The sequence below is a fragment of the Salvelinus alpinus genome, chromosome 2 (assembly GCF_045679555.1).
Source record: "Salvelinus alpinus chromosome 2, SLU_Salpinus.1, whole genome shotgun sequence".
Taxonomy (NCBI): Eukaryota; Metazoa; Chordata; class Actinopteri; order Salmoniformes; family Salmonidae; genus Salvelinus; species Salvelinus alpinus.
Window position 1 is genome coordinate 125,678,139 of NC_092087.1, and position 22,456 is coordinate 125,700,594.

Below are 22,456 nucleotides of genomic sequence, written 5' to 3' on the forward strand. Positions count from 1 at the left end.
TTGAGAGTTTACTCTCAAATTTGAAAGTTCTTCATACATAAGTTTTCAAATCTTACTTGCAGGATAACTTTTATTAATTAGAAAATGACATATCCTGAAGTAAATGTGTGTGCTTGAAAGTCTTGAAGTATTTATGGTTGTGAAATAGTAGTATAGTGGTAGTGGTAGCAACAGGTGTAGTAATGGTAGAAGTAGTATTGGTAGTAATAGGGTTTTCATAGGCTATGGTTTAGTTATAGTTACCTATTTTGGGGTGGTTTGTTGGTTTGGAGTTATTATAGTGGATTATAGTGGGCTAGTACAGTAAGATAGAGTGAGTACTATAGCATCATTAGCCATATTATGTGTTTTTAAGCTCTCTAAGGTCTTTAGTTTGAACATTCTGAATGTTTTGTGGCAGTTTAGAATGTTGAAACCTGCATTCTGCCTTTAAAATGGAATATAAAAAGCTATAGTTTATGAAGTATGAATGGTAGCAACAAACTGTGTTAAAGCAATCTAAGTTGATTCAGTCTGCACATGCACATACCACCCTGCATACCACTGCTGGCTTGCTTCTGAAGCTAAGCAGGGTTGGTCCTGGTCAGTCCCTGGATGGGAGACCAGGTGCTGCTGGAAGTGGTGTTGGAGGGCCAGTAGGAGGCACTCTTTCCTCTGGTCTAAACAAAGATCCCAATGCCCCAGGGCAGTGATTGGGGACACTGCTCTGTGTAGGGTGCCGTCTTTCGGATGGGACGTTAAACGGGTGTCCTGACTCTCTGAGGTCATTAAAGATCCCATGGCACTTATTGTAAGAGTAGGGGTGTTAACCCCGGTGTCCTGGCTAAATTCCCAATCTGGCCCTCAACCATCACGGTCACCTAACAATCCCCAGTTTACAATTGGCTCATTCATCCCCCTCCTCTCCCCTGTAACTATTCCCCAGGTCGTTGCTGCAAATGAGAACGTGTTCTCAGTCAACTTACCTGGTAAAATAACGGTAAAATAAAATAAAAATGCCAACTTTGGATTGGGGTTTGTAGCTGGGACAGTTCAAGAGCAGGTGGTAAATCCACATTTTGCCTTTAAATCTATGGAAATGTATGCACATTTCAAACAGTTTTTTTCAAAAGGTATACATAGTATCAAAAAGCTGTATACAAGCACACCATTCTAAACCGGTCTGCACGTTTTAAAGATTGAATTGAGTTTTTTGCTTTAACGGTTCTGGAGGAGTAGTGGCTCCATTTTTTACCTGTCCTCTCCATTTAAACCTATGGCCATTAAAATGCATTGGGATATATGCAAAAGTGTTTGTCGTGTGAAAGGTAAGCTATAAGTAGTATCAAAAATGATTGATCATACAACCTGAAGACAGCAAGTCTGCACGTTTTAAAGTTGTTTTGGTGTTGGTTGCTTTTACAGTTTTGGGCTACAGGTGGCAGCAGAAGGAGAGTAATAAGTATGTCGGGTTTTCCAAGTTGTTCTTGCTTTCAGCAGGCGCATCTAATGATTTGACATGTTAGCACAAACCGGTCTGGGACCAGGCTATTAGTGCACTGAGAATAAAAACATACTGGTTATTAATCATTACAGTGTAGCCTACATGCCATGGATGGGATGGATATGCTCTTTTTGAGCAATTCAATTATCTATTTGATAATAGAATATAGAGGGCCCAAATCTAAAAAGTTGTGATGATGTATTCATGAATCATGCGGAAATGTTCCCAATTACTTTATTTGGAACAATCTCATTGTGCGCTTGTTACAGCAACATTTGTTGGCTAATTGTTGAATAGGGCTATACACTTGTTTTTCAGTTATGTATTTGCAACAAGTAATCAACGAGACTAGACCTTTAAATACAACCTTTGGATACGATCACGTGGTACAGTAGCTCAACTACAATCTGCCTTCTCGTAGCTACCACGTCTGGTTTTGCGATTAAAAAGGTAACATTTTTCCTGTAGGAATTTGCAACATATCAGTAGCTACAGTAGCCCTATTACTCAACAGATTATAACGACAGCCAACCCTTGGATTGAGATGAAATGACAGTCGTTTATTTGTGCATTTTAGCGTGATATCTCCTGAAACCGGGAAGTGACAGCAAGGGCACATCGCTAACGATACCGTTTATATAGGCCCTATCTTAAATAAACATTTGACTAAAGCCCATTTTAGGCTATCACGTCTCCACAAGACTTCAATCACATTGTTTAAAATGTTTCCGCATTTTAGCGTTACTAAATAGCCATGTTGGTAAGAAGAAGGAGACGGCAAGGACCATTCGGATTTGTAAAGATTACCGAGAAGTGCAGTGCACAAGACAGCCTCCTTATCGCTCTGTTTGAGAAGGGATGGGCAATGCACTAGTTGACAGGAAGAACATATTATACCTGAGACTTCCCCTAATATACTGTATAGGGGATGGATGCCTTATGTCACGTGTGCCCATTCTATATGTGTGCCCATTCTATAGGCTTCTTAGGCTATATACAATAGGCATAGTGTGAAATGAAATAGAAATGGTAAAAACATGACTAACTGATAGTGACAGTGATATACAGTATGTGTATATTTTTGAGTTTGCTTAAACAGGCAGTTAACCCACTGTTCCTAGGCCGTCATTGAAAATAAGAATTTTTTCTTAACTGACTTGCCTAGTTAAATAAAGATAAAAACATTTTTTTTATTGACCAACATAACTATGAGTGTTCCTGATTTTACCGATGTATTTTTATTTTTTTATTTCACCTTTATTTAACCAGGTAGGCTAGTTGAGAACAAGTTCTCATTTGCAACTGCGACCTGGCCAAGATAAAGCATAGCAGTGTGAACAGACAACAACACAGAGTTACACATGGAGTAAACAATAAACAAGTCAATAACATGGTAGAAAAAAAGAGAATCTATATACAATGTGTGCAAAAGGCATGAGGAGGTAGGCAATAAATCAGATAATTACAATTTAGCAGATTAACACTGGAGTGGTAAATCATCAGATGATCATGTGCAAGTAGAGATACTGGTGTGCAAAAAAAGCAGAAAAGGAAATAAAAGCAGTATGGGGAGGGTGAGGTAGGTAAATTGGGTGGGCTATATACCGATGGACTATGTACAGCTGCAGCGATCGGTTAGCTGCTCGGATAGCAGATGTTTAAAGTTGTTGAGGGAGATAAAAGTCTCCAACTTCAGAGATTTTTGCAATTCGTTCCAGTCGCAGGCAGCAGAGAACTGGAAGGAAAGGCGTCCAAATGAGGTTTTGGCTTTAGGGATGATCAGTGAGATACACCTGCTAGAGCGCGTGCTACGGGTGGGTGTAGCCATCGTGACCAGTGAACTGAGATAAGGCGGCACTTTACCTAGCATAGCCTTGTAGATGACCTGGAGCCAGTGGGTCTGACGGCGAACATGTAGCGAGGGCCAGCCGACTAGGGCATACAGGTCGCAGTGGTGGGTCGAATAAGGTGCTTTAGTAACCAAACGGATGGCACTGTGATAAACTGCATCCAGTTTGCTGAGTAGAGTATTGGAAGCCATTTTGTAGATGACATCGCCGAAGTCGAGGATCGGTAGGATAGTCAGTTTCACTAGGGTGAGTTTGGCGGCGTGAGTGAAGGAGGCTCTGTTGCGAAATAGAAAGCCGACTCTAGATCTGATTTTGGATTGGAGATGTGTGATATGAGTCTGGAAGGAGAGTTTGCAGTCTAGCCAGACACCTAGGTACTTATAGATGTCCACATATTCTAGGTCAGAACCGTCCAGGGTGGTGATGCTAGTCGGGCGTGCGGGTGCAGGCAGCGAACGGTTGAAGAGCATGCATTTGGTTTTACTAGCGTTTAAGAGCAGTTGGAGGCCACGGAAGGAGTGTTGAATGGCATTGAAGCTCGTTTGGAGGTTGGTTATCACAGTGTCCAAAGAAGGGCCAGAAGTATACAGAATGGTGTCGTCTGCGTAGAGGTGGATCAGGGAATCGCCCGCAGCAAGAGCAACATCATTGATATATACAGAGAAAAGAGTCGGCCCGAGAATTGAACCCTGTGGTACCCCCATAGAGACTGCCAGAGGACCGGACAGCATGCCTTCCGATTTGACGCACTGAACTCTGTCTGCAAAGTAGTTGGTGAACCAGGCAAGGCAGTCATTAGAAAAACCGAGGCTACTGAGTCTGCCGATAAGAATATGGTGATTGACAGAGTCGAAAGCCTTTGCCAGGTCGATGAAGACGGCAGCACAGTACTGTCTTTTATCGATGCCGGTTATGATATCATTTAGTACCTTGAGCGTGGCTGAAGTGCACCCGTGACCGGCTCGGAAACCGGATTGCACAGCGGAGAAGGTACGGTGGGATTCGAGATGGTCAGTGATCTGTTTGTTGACTTGGCTTTCGAAGACCTTAGATAGGCAGGGCAGGATGGATATAGGTCTGTAACAGTTTGGGTCCAGGGTGTCTCCCCCTTTGAAGAGGGGGATGACCGCGGCAGCTTTCCAATCCTTGGGGATCTCAGATGATACGAAGGAGAGGTTGAACAGGCTGGTAATAGGGGGTGCGACAATGGCGGCGGACAGTTTCAGAAATAGGGGGTCCAGATTGTCAAGCCCAGCTGATTTGTATGGGTCCAGGTTTTCCAGCTCTTTCAGAACATCTGCTATCTGGATTTGGGTAAAGGAGAAGCTGGGGAGGCTTGGGCGAGTAGCAGCGGGGGGGGGGGCTGTTGGCCAAGGTTGGAGTCGCCAGAAGGAAGGCATGGCCAGCCATTGAGAAATGCTTGTTGAAGTCTTCGATCATCACGGATTTATCGGTGGTGACCGTGTTACCTAGCCTCAGTGCAGTGGGCAGCTGGGAGGAGGTGCTCTTGTTCTCCATGGACTTTACAGTATCCCAGAACTTTTTGGAGTTAGAGCTACAGGATGCAAATTTCTGCTTGAAAAAGCTGGCCTTTGCTTTCCTGACTGACTGCGTGTATTGGTTCCTGACTTCCCTGAACAGTTGCATATCGCGTGGGCTCTTCGATGCTATTGCAGTTCGCCACAGGATGTTTTTGTGCTGGTCGAGGGCAGTCAGGTCTGGAGTGAACCAAGGGCTATATCTGTTCTTAGTTCTGCATTTTTTGAACGGAGCATGCTTGTCTAATATGGTGAGGAAGTAACTTTTAAAGAATGACCAGGCATCCTCAACTGACGGGATGAGGTCAATATCCATCCAGGGTACCCGGGCCAGGTCGATTAGAAAGGCCTGCTCGCAGAAGTGTTTTAGGGAGCGTTTGATAGTGATGAGGGGTGGTCGTTTGACCGCGGACCCGCAGCGGATACAGGCAATGAGGCAGTGATCGCTGAGATCTTGATTGAAGACAGCAGCGGTGTATTTGGAGGGCAGGTTGGTCAGGATAATGTCTATTAGGGTGCCCATGCTGATGGATTTAGGGTTGTACCTGGTAGGTTCCTTGATGATTTGTGTGAGATTGAGGGCATCTAGCTTAGATTGTAGGACTGCCGGGGTGTTAAGCATATCCCAGTTTAGGTCACCTAACAGAACAAACTCTGAAGCTAGATGGGGAGCGATCAATTCACAGATGGTGTCCAGGGCACAGCTGGGAGCTGAGGGGGGTCGGTAGCAGGCGGCAACAGTGAGAGACTTATTTCTGGAGAGATTAATTTTTAAAATTAGAAGTTCGAACTGTTTGGGCATAGACCTGGAAAGTATGACAGAACTTTGCAGGCTATCTCTGCAGTAGATTGCAACTCCTCCCCCTTTGGCAGTTCTATCTTGACGGAAAGTGTTATAGTTGGGTATGGAAATCTCAGAATTTTTGGTGGCCTTCCTAAGCCAGGATTCAGACACGGCAAGGACATCAGGGTTGGCAGAGTGTGCTAAAGCGGTGAGTAAGACAAACTTAGGGAGGAGGCTTCTGATGTTGACATGCATGAGGCCAAGGCTTTTTCGATCACAGAAGTCAACAAATGAGGGTGCCTGGGGACATGCAGGGCCTGGGTTAACCTCCACATCACCCGAGGAACAGAGGAGTAGTAGGATGAGGGTGCGGCTAAAGGCTATCAAAACTGGTCGCCTAGAGCGTTGGAGACAAGGAATAAAAGGAGCAGATTTATGGCCGTGGTAGAATAGATTCTGGGCATAATGTGCAGACAGGGGTATGGTGGGGCACGGGTACAGCGGAGGCAAGCCCAGGCACTGGGTGATGATAAGAGAGGTTGTATCTCTGGACATGCTGGTCTCAATGGGTGAGGTCACCGCATGTGTGGGAGGTGGGACGAAGGGGGTATCAGAGGTACGGAGAGTGGAACTACGGGGTCCATTGCAAACCAAAACAATGATAACTATGATAACTAGCCTGAACAACAGTATACAAGGCATATTGATATTTGGCAGAGACATACAGTAAGGCATAAAGTGATTGCAGGTCTTGATTGGGAGAGCTAGCTAAAACAACAGGTGAGATAACAGCAGCTAGTCAGCTAACACAGCAACAGCAGGTAAAAATGGCGACGACTAGGCAGAGAGGGTCGGATTAACTACACACAGAGCCTGAGTTAAAACACAGAGCCGACAGATAAAACACAAGTAAACAGAATGGAGTACCCTAAATTAATGGACAGTCCGGCAGGCATCAGCTATGTAGCCAGGTGATCATAGTGTCCAGGGGGCAGCCGTAGATGGAGCAGGGAAGTCGCCGCTAAGCTAGCACGCGGTGTTTAAAGTTAGTAGCCCGGGGGGGTGAGTCTGCTCAGACGAAGGGGGTCTGCTCAGACGGAGGCCGGTTGAGGGTACAGCGGATGGGGTATTCGTCTGCAGACCAGATGTGGACGTGTCGACAGAGAATCCAGGCCGGATGGCGAGAGAGAGGTTGTGATTGTAGAATTGTGTTTGCTAACTGATGCTAGCTTCGTAGCAGTGGCACTAGCTGTGCTAGCTGCGTTAGCTGCAGGCTAGCTGTGAGGATCAGAAGTAGTGGCTCAGGGATTACGGCAGGGATCCGGCGTTGTTGTCGAGAGACAGTCCGATGCTGTTAAATTGGTGAGTAATATCCAGGCTAATAACAGGGCTGGTGTCTGTGCCGAAAGTAAAAGCTGCTAGCATCGGTTAAAAATGGCTAAGTAGCTTGTAGCTGGTAGCTTGTAGCTGGTTAGCTACTGGGGGTTCTTGAATGTGTTCCACAGTTCCAACGGTAAAAGCTGCTAGCATCGGTTAAAAATGGCTAAGTAGCTTGTAGCTGGTAGCTTGTAGCTGGTTAGCTACTGGGGGTTCGTGGATGTGTTCCAAAGATAAAAAATGATAGCGATTCCGTACCACATTGGGTGAGGTAGGTTACCGGAAGGTATAATCGAATTGAAAATCGAAAAGAGATAGAAAAAAAAATAATAAATATATACAAGAAGTACGAAAAAATACAATGTGCACGAGAGCACTAAAAAATACACGTCTACACTGCTACGCCATCTTGGATAGACTCCCGAGGGAGTCTGACTAAGGCTAGGATTTTTTTCCTGATAATTTGTCCTGACCAGGAAAAACTCCTGACCTCTGATATGATAGCAGTTTATTTCATGGTAATATATTTGTTATGGTGTTTGTTTGTCCTTTGTTTGTTTGTTCATGCAGGATGGCAGAGCCTGAGCCACCCCTCTCGTGTGACTGCTTTGTGTCCTTGCCCCCTGGCTCACAAGATGATCACGTGATCTTTGGGAAGAACTCAGACCGTCCTAGAGATGAGGTCCAGGAGGTTCTTTACTACCCAGCAACCAGTCACCCATCTGGGACCATGCTGGAGGTAAACTAGGCCTAGCTTCACTTCTCCCCATAGATTGACCCTGCTGCAAATTACAATCCTGCTGCCATCTTGGATCGGGGCTCTCTTGAAAAAGAGATTTGATCTCAATGAGATTAAACCTGGATAAAGCATGGTTAAAGAACTCAAATCCATCTGCCCTCTGAACATTGTATGTAGGCCTGTAGTCAGAGTGTAGGCATTTATGTTAAAAATGGTCACAACAGGTTTTTTGCACTGTGAACAACATCACTAATTGGATTAGAGTTGTTTTCACTGGTGAGCAGTCAGTCTGGGCAATATAACGGAGAAGGATTATCAAACCTCTAAAATACCCCTCCTTGGTATACACAATCAACATGTTCTAATTTACTATTCACTAAGTTTAAAGTTTGAATGATAGACTATCATTTATATGTATTTTCACGCCTTTATGTTACCAACGGTTTATACGACAGGTTTGAGGTATTGGCCGAGTATATGTTGGTATGGTTTGCCAGTAAAATGTATGTTACAATTACATTAAAAGAGAATTGAACAACAATGTAAGTCTCCATCTCTCCTCCTGCAGTGCACGTACATTCAGATCCCCCAAGCAGAACACACCCATGCTGTGGTCCTCAGCCGGCCTTCCTGGCTGTGGGGGGCCGAGATGGGGGCCAACGACAAGGGGGTTTGCATCGGGAATGAGGCTGTGTGGACCCGCGAAGCTATCGATCCAGGGGAAGCCCTGCTAGGAATGGACCTGGTCCGGTAAGCACGGCTAACCGTAGGCCAGCATACCAAACAGTAGTGTTGTTTTGGGGCCAAGTGAATCCTAACTTCTGAATCACCACCTGGTCCGAAAGATAGAGAGACGAGTTGAGCTGGCTGGGCTGGCTGTTGGGTCAGGTTCCTGACCGAGCGGTCTGATTGAATGACTGGCCGGTCTATTTCAGACAACATTGGATCCCAGGACCAGGAACGATAGAGAAGCGCTGCCCTTTAAGAATCAATTCACTAACTTCAGAATCACATCACTCAAAGTTTGGTGTGAATAATCAATGCATTAATGTCATTGGTAAATTTGTTGAATAGTAGGTATCCTAACTGGAGATGTGCAAGTATTTCAGCCCGTAGTCAGAAAAGCAAAATAGGGCTAGGCAGTAGCAGATGGGCTACTGTAAATGTACTAGGTAGACTTCCTTCATCACAGGTTAATACTTACATGTGTGCGTAGGGACTAGTCGTGTAAACAAAGATAGGCCAACTGCCAAAACATTTCTATGGGAGTTTTGATTGAATCCGGCCCAAGTGTGTTTTCACTTATGTCATAAAGCTGCCTTTACATTGTCATAAGCATAACATTTTAAAGGATTTTGTAACGCTCACGCACCATGGAGCCTATTCAAGTGTAATGCTGAACAAATCAATGTAACAGTTAGCAGTTTGCAATGGCAGCCGCAGGTTGGTCCTGTTGTACCACTGACTGCAGTGATATAGCAGCAGCAGGACTAACCTACTCCAGGGGTTGCTGCTCTGTGGCTGACCCTATGCTGCTCTGTGGCTAACCCTATGCTGCTACCAGCCTCACAGCTGTGTGTATGTACTGTGTCCGGGGAATAGTATAAGACAGAATGTTCTATTCTATTTGATTCTATTCTACTCATGATCTATTCTATTCTACCACTATTCTATTCCAGTGTTTCCCAACCCTAGTCCTCCAGTACCCCTAACAGTACACATTTTGATTGTAACCCTGGACAAGCACACCTGATTCAACTTGTCAACTAATCGTCAAGCCCTCAATGAGCTGAATGAGGTGGGTTTGTCAAGAGCTACAACAAAAAATGTGTACTGTTGGGGGTACTTGAGGACCAGGTTTGGGAAACACTGTTCTATTCTACCGGTATTCTACTCTATTCTACTCTACTCTACTTTATTCTACTCTACTCCACTCTACTGCTCTACTCTACTCTACTCTATTCTATTGCTTGACAGCTTGGGGCTTGAGCGTGCGGACAGTGCCTGGGGGGCGTTGAGTGTGATCACTGGTCTGCTGGAGCAGCACGGCCAGGGGGGGCCATGCAGGGAGGACCCGGCGCCCTTCAGCTACCACAACTCCTTCCTCCTGGTGGACCGCAACGAGGCCTGGGTCCTGGAGACCGCCGGCAAGCTCTGGGTGGCACAGAAAGTCACAGGTGAGGAAACTGCTGTAACACCGTGGGAGCTGTAGTGTGAATGAATGTTGGGGGGGGGGGGGGGACTGAGGGTGGCACAGGAAGTTACATGGTGAGGAAACTGCTGTAACACCGTGGGAGCTGTAGTGTGAATGGATGTTGGGTGCGGGACTGAGGGTGGCACAGGAAGTTACATGGTGAGGAAACTGCTGTAACACCGTGGGAGCTGTAGTGTGAATGGATGTTGGGGGGGGGGGGGGGGGACTGAGGGTGGCACAGGAAGTTACATGGTGCGGAAATTGCTCTAACGTCACTGGAGCTGTAGTGTGGACAGAAGTTTTGAAACAGGTTCGTTTCGGTGTAATCTCTGTTAAGGAGTAAAATCTCACGGAACTTGGTCAGCTGAGTGATTAATTTCTTTGTTCATACAGTCCGTGTTAGAAGTTGAGAGTGGCAAATATGAAGTCTCCACCCTCACATAAAGAAATCTCAGCCAAAGCCCCCCCCCCCCCCCCTTCCGATCTGTGTGGGCACACGTGCGAACCAAAGCAGTTTAAGCACCAGGAACCAGTGACGAAAACCCCAAAACCGGACCTAATGCTGCTCCTTATCTCACACATCCCATTCAGTCTCTGCAGATATTTCAGTCTCTTCGCAAAATCTGCCCACGGGAGATTAGTTTTGTGGTTTTACCCTTATGGTTGTGGTTAGGATAGTGGGAGGGTAAGCTGATCCTAGAACTGTGCATATCTGAGCAACTTATACCAGCAGCATACAACTATGCACCCCCCACCTGTCTTTGCTTCCCACAGAGGGGGTGAAGAACATCTCCAATGCGCTGACCATCGGGACGGATATCTCGGCGGAGCACCCAGAGCTGCGGAGTGTGGCCCAGGCCCAGGGTTGGTGGAGCGGCGAGGGAGAGTTCTGCTTCAACGAGGTGTTCAAGTCTGAAAACCCCCCCGCCAGGATGGAACTGGCCAAGAAGCGCTACAGTGGGGGCACACAGCTCCTCCAACAGCATGATGGTGAGGGAGACTATTCTTTCTATTCTAATCTAATTCAACACATTCAACTCCTTATAAGTGTAAAAGCTCCCAAAATAATGTTAAAGCAGGCTCTATTAACAACACTATACATGGTTGGTTTGGTTGCCGTATTGCTTATACAGCTATTTTTAATAAAGGCCTGGTATCCCCTCTTACCATAGAAAGTACGTTGAATGTAACTAGCTATGTCATTTCCTGTCTCCTGCCATTTCCTCTCCGGTCGGCTTGCCAATAAAAATAGACGACTAATAACCTACTTAGACGATACATTTTCTGGGTTCCCCAGGTTCTGTGACGGCCGAGGTGATGATGTCCATCCTGAGGGACAAGCCCAGTGGGATCTGCATGGACTCTGGGGGGTTCCGCACCACTGGCAGCATGGTGTCCATCCTGCCCCGCGACCCCAGCCTGCCCTGCATCCACTTCCTCACTGCCACCCCCGACCCCTCCAGGTGCGTCACCTCACCGGCCTGGTCCCAAACAAATCACTATGACCCTAACCCCATTGTTGTCTGCTCCTTGTGTTTAATCTAAATGAGCTGGATAAGTGTGTGACAAATGTTTAGGAAACTCCTCCTAGCTTACCAGATTGCTATGTGGTAATGTTACTATTTTGCTGATACCTTTCCAGTCCTTTCAGATTTGCAAGAGGGACTCAACAAGGGTGTAGGAGAGGTGGAAAGGGATTGGTTTGGAACCAGGCCCAGGAACCCCTCAGGCTATCTGGAAGTGCTTCTTAAGATTCAGACTCAGATACGCTCTTTGCCTTTTATCTCTGTATTGCTCTTTTTCATCTTCATAATTTCCCCCTTTGGCAAAACTGCGTCCTGATAGGAGTTTCTCTGTGTCTGTGTGTTTCATTTGGTCCTTACCACCTCCCCTCCTCCTACCGGGCTGTCCTCCGTCCTGCCAGGTCTGTTTTCAAGCCTTTTATCTTCTCTGAGTCTGTGACCCCAGTGTCGAGGGTGATCTCCCCACAGTACGGCCCAGACGACCCAGTCAGGAAGCAGCCGCGCTTCCAGAGCCAAGTGGACCGCAGGCACGACCTGTACAAGGCCCATGAGGGGGCCCTGCAGACTATGGAGACCAACCCGGTACGTGTAAGAGGGGTTAGAATCAAATATGGGTAGAATATGCCATGGCCGAATGTAATAGACAACACTTTCATCGTGTTTATATATATATATATATATATATATATATATATTTACATTGATGAGTGTGGGTATGGACTGATGGATATTATGTGACGTACGTCACCGACTATGAACTTTGATAATTTCCTATAAACTTCACAAATTGCTGTTTGTCAGGTCTTCTCTGCTTGTGCACGTGCTTGTGTGTGGGGGGGCATCAATGTGTGTATTTTTGCATGTGTGTGTTTCTGTCCCTCAGGACGCAGGGAATGCTCTGACGGAGACGTTGAGGATGTTGGAGGGCCAGTGTCTGACGGACATATCAGCCCTGCTCAGTGGAGAATCACCAGCAGAAGAGGAACTGGGGGACCTGTTCTTTGACTGTGTGGACACGGAGCTGAAGTTCTACCAGTGAGGAGGTAAGAACCGTGTGTGTGTGTGTGTGTGTGTGTGTGTGTGTGTAGTAGTGTGTCTCTGTTTCAGAAGTACAGTGACCTTCTCATTACGCCAATGCTGCCTCCAGTTGCTCTCTGTTACAGCGCCCTCATGTGGAGATCGCTAGTGCTTGCAGTTCGGCAGGAGATGGCCCTGGGACTGTTACATCCTGTGCTCCTGTTAGATTGGTTCCCTCCCGTCTCATGCATACGAACCCCCTTGATGCCATTCCATCCATCATTGACACAGAATATAAATGTCTTAACGTTCCATGGGATTGGAGCATCATTATCATTTGTATCACTTTAGGGAGCAATGCTCGCCCCACATTAGTGAGTATGTGATAGACCACTACAGGAGTGTACAGTACCAGTCAATAGTTTGGACACACCTACTCATTCAAGTGTTTTTCTTATTTTACTATTTTCTACATTGTAGAATAATAGTGAAGATGTCCAAACTATGAAACACATATGGAGTCATGTAGTAACCAAAAAAGTTTAAACCAATCAAAATACATTTGATATTCTTCAAAGTAGCCATCCTTTTCCTTGATGACAGATTTGCACACTCTTGGCATTCTCTCAACCAGCCTCACCTGGAATGCTTTTCCAACGGTCTTGAAGGAGTGCCTTGCACTTGTTGGCTGCTTTTCCTTTACTCTGCGGTCCAACTCATGAGATCGGGGGATTGTGGAGGCCAGGTCATCTGATGCAGCACTCCAGCACTCCATCACTCTCCTTCTTGGTCAAATAACCCTTATACAGCCTGGGGGTGTGTTGGGTCATTGTCCTGTTGATAAACAGAGTCCCGCTAAGCGCAAACCAGATGGGATGGCGTATCGCTGCAGAGTACAGTGGTAGCCATGCTGGTTAAGTGTTCCTTGAATTCTAAATAAATCACTTAGTGTCACCAGCAAAGCACCATCACACCTCCTCCTCCATGCTACACAGTGGGAACTACACATGCAGAGATCATCCGTTCACCCACTCTGCGTCTCACAAAGACACAGCGGTTGGAACCAAAAATCTCAAATTTGGACTCATCATCTAATGTAAAATTAATCATGTTTCTTGACCCAAGCAAGTCTCTTCTTATTGGTGTCCTTTAGTAGTTGTTTCTTTGCAGCAATTTGACCATGAGGGCCTGATTCACGCAGTCTCCTCTGAACAGGTGATGTTGAGATCTTGAGTGTCTTACTTGAATTCTCTGAAGCGTTAATTTGGGCTGCAATCTGAGGTGCAATTAACTCTAATGAACTTATCCTCTGTAGCAGAGGTAACTGTGGGTCTTCCTATCCTGTGGTGGTCCTCATGAGAGCCAGTTTCATCACAGCGCTTGATGGTTTTTGCGACTGCACTTGAAGAAACGTTCAAAGTTCTTGAAATGCTCCGGATGGACTGACCAGTAATGATGGACTGTCATTTTCTCTTTGCTTATGTGAGCTGTTCTTGCCATAATATGGACTTGGGCTTCTTCAGGGCTATCTTCTGTATACCACCCCAACCTTGTCACAACACAACCGATTGACTCAAATGCATTAAGAAGGAAAGAAATTCCATAAATTAACTTTTAACAAGGCACACCTGTTAATTGAAATGCATTCCAGGTGACTACCCCATGAAGCTGGTTGAGAGAATGCCAAGAGTGTGCAAAGTGTAGCTACTTTGAAGAATCTCAAATATAAAATATATTTTGATTTGTTTAACACATTTTTGGTTACTACATGATTCCAAATGTGTTATTTCATAGTTTGGATGTCTTCACTATTATCCTACAATGTGGAAAATAGTAAAAATAAAGAAAAGCCCTGGAATGAGTTGGTGTGTCCAAACTTTTGACTGGTACTGTATGTCTGTGACTGTGCAGATCTGTTTCACATTTAACACCTACTGTAAGTACGCCATTTGTAAAACGTGCTATTCATTGTTACAAGTGAATGGGGGTTAGTTGACTGACTGCCCCCATGAGAATGAACTAATAAAATCTTAGCTCTGTCTGCTGATGTGTCCTGTATTTATTAACACTGTAGTTTAAAACAAACACTGGTGTATTCAATTCAGTAATTCAGTATGTACTGACGTATTTAGTAAAGAATTAAACAAATGTTGTACAGTTTTGTTAAAGTTGGGGAAATTCTAAATCCTGCCACCAACAGGACGTGTTGCATTTCCAATCCTATAAAATATCCTAACTAGGTAATAACTTCGGAAGTAACCTAACCAAAGATTGTCTATTATATTGACAAGATTTTTGAGTGACCGATCTAACAGTGGAAATTGAAATTACATGTCCTCATAGATTGAAGCCAGGTTGGAGGAGGCGAGATCAGGTGGGACCATTCGTCCAATGAGAGGGCAGATACGCGTTTGAACAACAGCCGTAGAGATTGAAAGAAGACTCATCTTTCTATCGGAGCTATTATTGTATCAGTACATTTTCTTTTTCATTGTCTGATTTCTTCCAACTCATAGGAATACCCACCCAGTTGACTACTTTAAAATAGTGGAAGCCCTCAATTTCAATGTCCATGCTAAGACAAGTTATATCCATGATGTGTCCTCTATCTCCATGGCCCAACTCCAATATAAAGTCTTTCTTTTTTTTTAAATTGCCGAAATGCCACGTGCATCCACTTAAATCAGTGCATTCGTATCAACCTAGCCACTACGGAACTTATATTCGATCAAATAAGCCTGATGTAACAAATTAGCAATTACATTTTTTGTTGACCAAATTCGACACACTCTCATTGACCTCAATACAAAAATGCCTCTTTTCCTGGGTTTATTTTAATGGCTAGAGTTTGGGCGGAGTAAAACCTCACGCTTTGCCTCTTGCTCTCTGACCTTACGGAGTCCCCACATCCGTTTTTCAGTGGAAACGGAAGTTAGGTTGAAAATACTGTATCCGTGAAAACCGGAAACATCCGCTTTCTCCCAACCCCGCTGGAGAGGTATGACTGGAAAAGCTAACTAGCTGTAAAACCATAGTTTCTAAACCTTTTTATTTCTACACTATAATACTACAATTTGGTTTTCAAGTCAAAGAGCTCAGTGGTAGGGCGATCAAATATCTGAACCGTCAAAATCCAGAATGAGACGACACACAACATATAATGATGAAGACCTGCGCGATGCTACCAGGAGGAAAGGCGAGAAGGTAAATAATCAGTTTTGTCTGTTCTTGCACATGCATTTCTAGAAGTATTGGCAATGTGACTATTTACATTTGGTGATTTAATTTATTTGCCGGTACCTTCCTGACTGGCATATTTATGTTTAAATAGCCAGCCTGCTCTGAAAATGTCATTAGCTAACGTTAGCTAATCTGACGTAAGCTAGCTAGTTGCTAGGAAACTCTGATCTGCTTCTAAAATACGTGGACTGGATTTCTTTTATATCATGTTTTTACAAGTTTAATTCAATGTAACGGGTATGACGACCAACTAAACTGTCTGACCTACCACATGCATCCACATCCAAGCATTCCTTACAAATTCTCTCAATTACCAAACTTCAGGTTTTATTTTGACGATGCATATATTATACATTTTGTAAGTTAGGAAAATAGTGTGGTTTGCCAAGTGGATTCTTCTCTTCCATGCGTTGGCAGTCGAAATACAGACCAGAAATTGAGTGTAGGGTTGAATTCCCGACACACAAAACTCACGCACAGCTAACCCTCTCACTTACTATCTACTACTACAAACCCCAGTTTAGTATTTTATTAGGCACCCCGTTAGCTGTTGTCAAGGCAGCAGCTACTCTTCCTGGGGGAACACACAAAACATCACATCATGCAAAACATTGTGCATCATACAAATGCAGATTCCCACCACTACATCACAATTGTACATACAAATATACATTGCTCCACTACTACGTTACATTTTGGGAGAGATTTCCATGTAGTCATGGCTCTGTATAGTACTGTGCATTTCCTAGCCTCTGTTCTGGATCTGGGGACTGTGAAGAGAATCCTGGTAGCATACTAGCATGTCTTGTGGAGTATGTATGGGTGTCTGAGCTGTGTGTTAACTTATTGGACAGATAGTTTGATACTTTCAATACCTCAATACCCCCGGTGTAACACAGTTTCTTTGACCCCCCCCCCCCCCCCCCCTAAAATAAACGATGGCTGTCCATGGTGCTGAAATTGCGAAGGCATCTATAGCTTTGCTTTGGCTAATGGATAAATGTTTATTGGTAGGCGTAGTTGGTAGTCATTTTCTCATGTTAAGCCTAAGCCTAGCCTATTTTTTTAAAATAATATACAACTGTCCTGTATAGGCTACCTGAAACTGCATGTCATGAGCCGTCCTCGTGCTCTCGCCTAGCTTAGATGGAACGTTGTTGTGAGTAAAACCAGTCTATTAGTGCCAAATAAGTAGGTCCACCCTCAAAACACTAGTTTACTAGGGATTCTTTCATTATTCAGTGTACTATCTATAGCCATGTTCTGTATTTAGCTGCTATTTAGCTGATTTTTTATAAAGGTAGCAGGTAGCCTAGTGGTTAGAGCGTTGGACTCGTAATCGGTTGCTTGATCGAATCCCCGAGCTGACAAGGTAAAAATCTGTTCCTAGGCCGTCATTGTGAGTAAGAATTTGTTGTTAACTGACTTGCCTAGTTAAATAAAATAAAAAAACAGAGGAAAAGGTACTTGGCTTGAGGGTAAAATCAGCCACTATTTATTGTTGAACTCAGCGGGTTTTGTCTGGCTAATAGCCTACACAAATGGGCTGCAATATTCAAGGTAAATTAAATCTAACTTGAGAGAGTCTCCTGAAGTCCTCAATTTTTTTTGTGCAAATCTTTTCACAACGGCCTGTAAGTCCAGGTTGCGGACCCGACTGTTTTCTATACGGAGTATTGCCAACCCAGACAGTCTTTCCTGGGATGTTTCATTATAGGCCTATGTCCATTGCGCTGCACAAAAACTAGAAGCACAAGCATTTCGCTATACTCGCATTAACATCTGCTAACCATGTGTATGTGACAAATAAAAATTGATTTGATTTGTAAATGTATTCTTGAATAATGCATGCCAAGATATACCTGAGATAAGGGACTGTTGATATATGCAACCACACAACTCACGCACCGGTTCACCAGTATGAACGAAATCGCAAACCGCTTTTTTTGTCTGTCCAGTATCCAGGACGACCTGTCCCCAGAGCTTCCAATACATTCATTTCTTTCCATAACGTGTTGAAGGAGAATGAGAGGCCCAATTAAAGGTGTTGCAGAACTGCTGTATTTGAAGCACAACTCACTTCTGCCCAGTTTCCCGGATGTTGCTATGGCAATCAAGCTGTGTTTACAATCGTGTAACAGTCGCTTCTGCGGAGAGATCGTTTTCTAAACTAAAACTCATAAGGAACTAACTTTGACGCATTAGGTTCTCGGTCTGATATGAGCTATTGAACCCCTGAGTAAGCTCCACTCGTTGCACTGGCGCCGTCGTAGCCTTAACCACGGCATTTGTTCACCGATATCCCCTCAATCAGTGATTTATTTTTTTGAAGGCCCGAGACACTTTTTCATTCACATTCCCGAAGCCCAAGAAACAAACACTTAGCTTACCTATGGAAATTAAAAGCGTTAATATGAATTACTTTTTTGAGGGTTACTGTCAAAATTCTTGATAGACAGACTACTTTGAGCCAGGAGAGACTGACATACATGTTGCAGATGTTAGCCCTCCGTGTACATTTAAGGGCCAGACATTCTACTCGGTTCTGGGCCAACTGTACTTTGCCTATGTCCTTCTTTGCAGAACTTGACCATATAACTGGTATGAATCATGTCAACCTTCATCCATTTTTAAGCTATAAAGCAAGCAGCTGTCTTAGTGGATGGTTATCCATTGATATTCTCTCATGTCTCCTGTTAGGTCCCTGAGGATAAACAACACGAATCCACCATTTACTCATTCAGGACACAGGAGCAGGACACAGCAGCCACAGGCTTCCAGCGCTTCCTCAGTGTCCTCAACAAAGGGGTGGACATCAACAAGCTCTCAAAGATTGTCAACAACGTGAATGAGTTACCCCCTATTCAGGAGGGCCATCCCAAGACTGCCTACAGGAGTGAGTATAAGGAGGCCCCAGCTCAGAACTCTCAGGATTGCTTGGGGCCCCAGAGTAGAGCTCTGCCACAAGACAACAGTCACTCACACATTCGTGGAGAAAGGAGGCCGGATCTCCCACATGGCCAGCTCCAGAGCCTGCTGGAGTCCATCGGGCTAGACCTGGGGGTGGAGGAGTTGGGCCGACTGTCAGACCGGACCAAGGAGAAGCTATACGGAATGAAGAGAGACCAGGAGAGGAGTCCCTTGACGTCAGACAGGCACTCTAGTACTAGAGACTGGGACAGAGAACGAGACGAGGACACAGAGGGGGACGGATCTAAGAGAAATGGAGAAAGAGACCGGGACAGAGACTGGGCCAGTTCTGAGAGAGACCGAGAGAGAGACGGGGACAAATCTGAGAGAGACCGGGACAGGCGTTCTAATACCAGGGACAGGCGCTCTGGTCCCAGGGACAGGCACTCTAGTACCAGGGACAGAGACAGACACTCTGGTTCCAGAGACAGGGACAGGCACTCGGGTACCAGGGACAGCAACAGGGACAGACGCTCTAGTACCAGGGACAGCAACAGGGACAGGCGCTCTAGAACCAGGGACAGCGAGAGAGATAGGCACTCTGATACCAGGGACAGTGAGAGAGACAGGCCCTCTGGTACCAGTGACAGGGGCTCTAGTACCAGGGACAGAGACGAGGACAGACGCTCTAGTACCATGGACAGAGACGAGGACAGGCGCTCTAGTACCAGGGACAGAGACGAGGACAGGCGCTCTAGTACCAGGGACAGAGACGAGGACAGGCGCTCTAGTACCAGGGACAGAGACGAGGACAGGCGCTCTAGTACCAGGGACAGAGACGAGGACAGGCGCTCTAGTACCGGGGACAGGCGCTCTAGTACCAGGGACAGGCGCTCTAGTACCAGGGACAGGCGCTCTAGTACCAGGGACAGGCACTCTAGTACCAGAGACAGGGACAGGCGCTCTAGTACCAGGGACAGGGACAGGCGCTCTAGTAACAGGGACCGGGACAGGGACAGGCGCTCTAGTAACAGGGACCGAGCCAGGGACAGGCGCTCTAGTAACAGGGACAGAGACAGGGACAGGCGCTGTAGTACCAGGGACTGGGACAAAGAAAGTGACATGAATTGGTATAGGGACAAGTCCAAGGAAAGCTCTGCTGAGCTCAACACATACTCTAAGGACCCTATATATCCTCTTTCTCACCCTCCTAATGCATCTATGATGGCAACCTTCTCCACCACCCAGTTCTCTCTGTATACCAGCAGCCCCTACGCCAATGCCTTCCCTCCAGGTTGGGGTTATCCCCCTGGCACCATGCCCCCTGGCCTTATGCCCCCTGGCACCATGCCCCCTGGTACCATGCCCCCTGGTGCCATGCCCCCTGGCCTCATGCCTCCTAGTACCATGCCCCCTGGCCTTATGCCCCCTGGTAACATGCCCCCTGGTAACATGCCCCCTGGCTTTATGCCTCCTGGTACCATGCCTCCTGGTACCATGCCCCCTGGTAACATGCCCCCTGGCTTTATGCCTCCTGGTACCATGCCCCCTGGCCTTATGCCTCCTGGTACCATGCCCCCTGGCCTTATGCCCCCTGGCTTTATGCCCCCTGGCTTTATGCCCCCTGGTATTATGCCACCTGGTATTATGCCCCCTGGTATTATGCCCCCTAGTACCATGCCTCCCTTCCCATACCCCCCCCCTGGGTATCCACCCTACCCCAGCGCCCCACCAAATTACTCTAATAGCACAGCAGCCTTAAGCCAGACATACGCATACACACAGGCTTCTAGAAACCTCCAGCTCTCATCTACTCAGCCTGCCAGTAACCACCAGTTAGCATATATCCCACTCCCATACAACCAGCCCACTGGCACCCTCCAGCAGCTAAACACCAAGTCCACTGGCAACCTGCTCCAGCTCATGAACCTCCAACTCCCAAACAGCAAGCCCGCTAGCACCCGCCAGCTTACATACATCCAGCCAGCTAGCAACCCCCAGGTCAAATCTACCCAGCCTGGTGGGACCCGCCAGCGTACATACATCCAGTCCGCTAGCAACCCCCAGGTCACATCTACCAAGCCCGCTAGCACCCGCCAGCTTACATACATCCAGACTGCTAGCAACCCCCAGGTCACATCTACCCAGCCCAATAGCGAACTCAAGTTCACAAGCACGGCTCTACTGACGCCAGCACTGAAAGTGTTGACCCCAGGCCCCATCTCCTTGAGCAAGGTCCAACAACTGAAGGAGCCGTCACCCCCCCGCTGTCTGCATTACGTTAAGACGGTGGTGCCCAAGGGCAGCAAGCGCCGCATGAGACGGTCAAGAGTCACGAGAAACAGGCTTGAAGTAAGGTGTAATAAATACAGGAAAGAGGTTCTGAGAAAGAGGAGAATATATCGAGATCTCCAAGGGAAGAGAGATGGACTGATTGCAAGAGCTGCGGCGAAAGTGGCCGCTCAGTTGGCTGCAAAGTATCCCAGGGCCCTCTCTGAAGCGGAGGCAGAGAGCAATGTTGAAGGGGAGAAAAAAACAATGCCTGAAGAAGCGATTAAGGGGAAACTAAAGAAGAAGGTTTGTGTAATTACTTCTGGAAGTACAGTATTATCGTTGGTATGAAAGACCTTTGCTTACTTCTATGCTGTTCTCAGTTTTGTCATTATTGCTTGTGTCTTTTTACTAACGATATTATTCACCATTCAGTCATATTTTTGTTGACATGTGAGTGTTTACCCTTTCTCAGCTTGAAGAGTTCAACCTGAAGATGAAGCGGAAATCGACGCAACAAACACCAACATAAACTCAAAGGCAGTTTGTTGTAAGTAAAAGCAGTATAAATACTCCATCTATTCCGTCCATCTATTCACTCCACTTTGGAGAAATTTGGAAAATTGAGTTGTGTCTTAAGTTAATGACCCTGGAATATTTGATTTGGGTCAGTTATGCAATGATTCTCTTATCAAATCAAGAATGCATGATTGTTTTTCTGTCATAGCAAGTAATTCGTCTGAACTCTTTCTCTTTTCTGCAGATCTTCACTTTGGCATCATGAGCTCCTCCCACTAGAATAGAACCTGCTGCTGACCCATCCAGACCCTATGGACATCAGTTGGCTTACATTGTTACCTATCAACCATTTATAGATTTGTAATCTTTGAGCCACATCCTTTAAGGCTACATAGTGAAGATTTTTTTTCAGATTGGATTAATCTGTAGTAGCATGGGTACGGTCAGGGGATTTTCTTGACAACGTGATCTGACTAGCAAAAATGATTGCCTATATAGGCTTTTCGCTTTAATTAGGTCCTGGAGATTTTCCTAGGCTGGTCATTTGGTCAGGAAAAACTCTTAACCCATTTCTCTGGATCCTCTTTCACTGTGTATATATACAAATAAAGAGTTATTTTATTTCTTTTTCTCAAAAAGTTACTTCAGTGTGGAAGTCGTGCTGATGCTCTAAACTATGCTTCACACTCCGTCCTGTTGGCGGCAGTATTGGAATTTTAATCATAAGAAGGTGAAAAATCTACAGAAGCGGGTACAGCAGAAAAATAAAATACTTTTTGTCTTTGGCTAGCTAGATCGTTACTTTTGTGCTAGCTAATATATACATTTTTATGCAATTGTATTTCAAGTCAAACACTCTGTCAGTCTTTGGTAGCGTACGTGGAACTTGTTTGACGCCTCAAAATCTGAAATGACTGCGAACATAATGAGATGGAACCCTCTTTCAGGCCTAAGACGAAGAGCGCGGGTGAGGTTGCAGACAGGAGGTAAACAATCGTTTTATAGTTACTT

At 45.7% G+C, this 22,456-nt stretch overlaps 2 protein-coding genes across 2 annotated transcripts; both read left to right on the forward strand.

The window, feature by feature from the left end:
- The first annotated feature begins 1,824 nt into the window (after positions 1 to 1,824).
- On the forward strand, positions 1,825 to 14,546 carry LOC139568623 (secernin-2-like). The gene is made up of 9 exons (XM_071390571.1): positions 1,825 to 1,933; positions 7,603 to 7,771; positions 8,340 to 8,521; positions 9,749 to 9,948; positions 10,740 to 10,955; positions 11,263 to 11,428; positions 11,890 to 12,070; positions 12,372 to 12,531; positions 12,652 to 14,546. The coding sequence occupies exons 2-8, from the start codon at positions 7,604 to 7,606 to the stop codon at positions 12,525 to 12,527; spliced, it is 1,269 nt and encodes a 422-aa protein (XP_071246672.1). The 5' UTR covers positions 1,825 to 1,933; position 7,603; the 3' UTR covers positions 12,528 to 12,531; positions 12,652 to 14,546.
- Positions 14,547 to 15,449: 903 nt separating this feature from the next.
- Positions 15,450 to 22,230, forward strand: LOC139568626 (uncharacterized). The gene is made up of 4 exons (XM_071390573.1): positions 15,450 to 15,709; positions 18,446 to 21,232; positions 21,402 to 21,476; positions 21,690 to 22,230. Exons 1-3 carry the CDS (start codon positions 15,644 to 15,646, stop codon positions 21,456 to 21,458), a joined length of 2,910 nt encoding a protein of 969 aa, XP_071246674.1. The 5' UTR covers positions 15,450 to 15,643; the 3' UTR covers positions 21,459 to 21,476; positions 21,690 to 22,230.
- Positions 22,231 to 22,456: the final 226 nt, after the last annotated feature.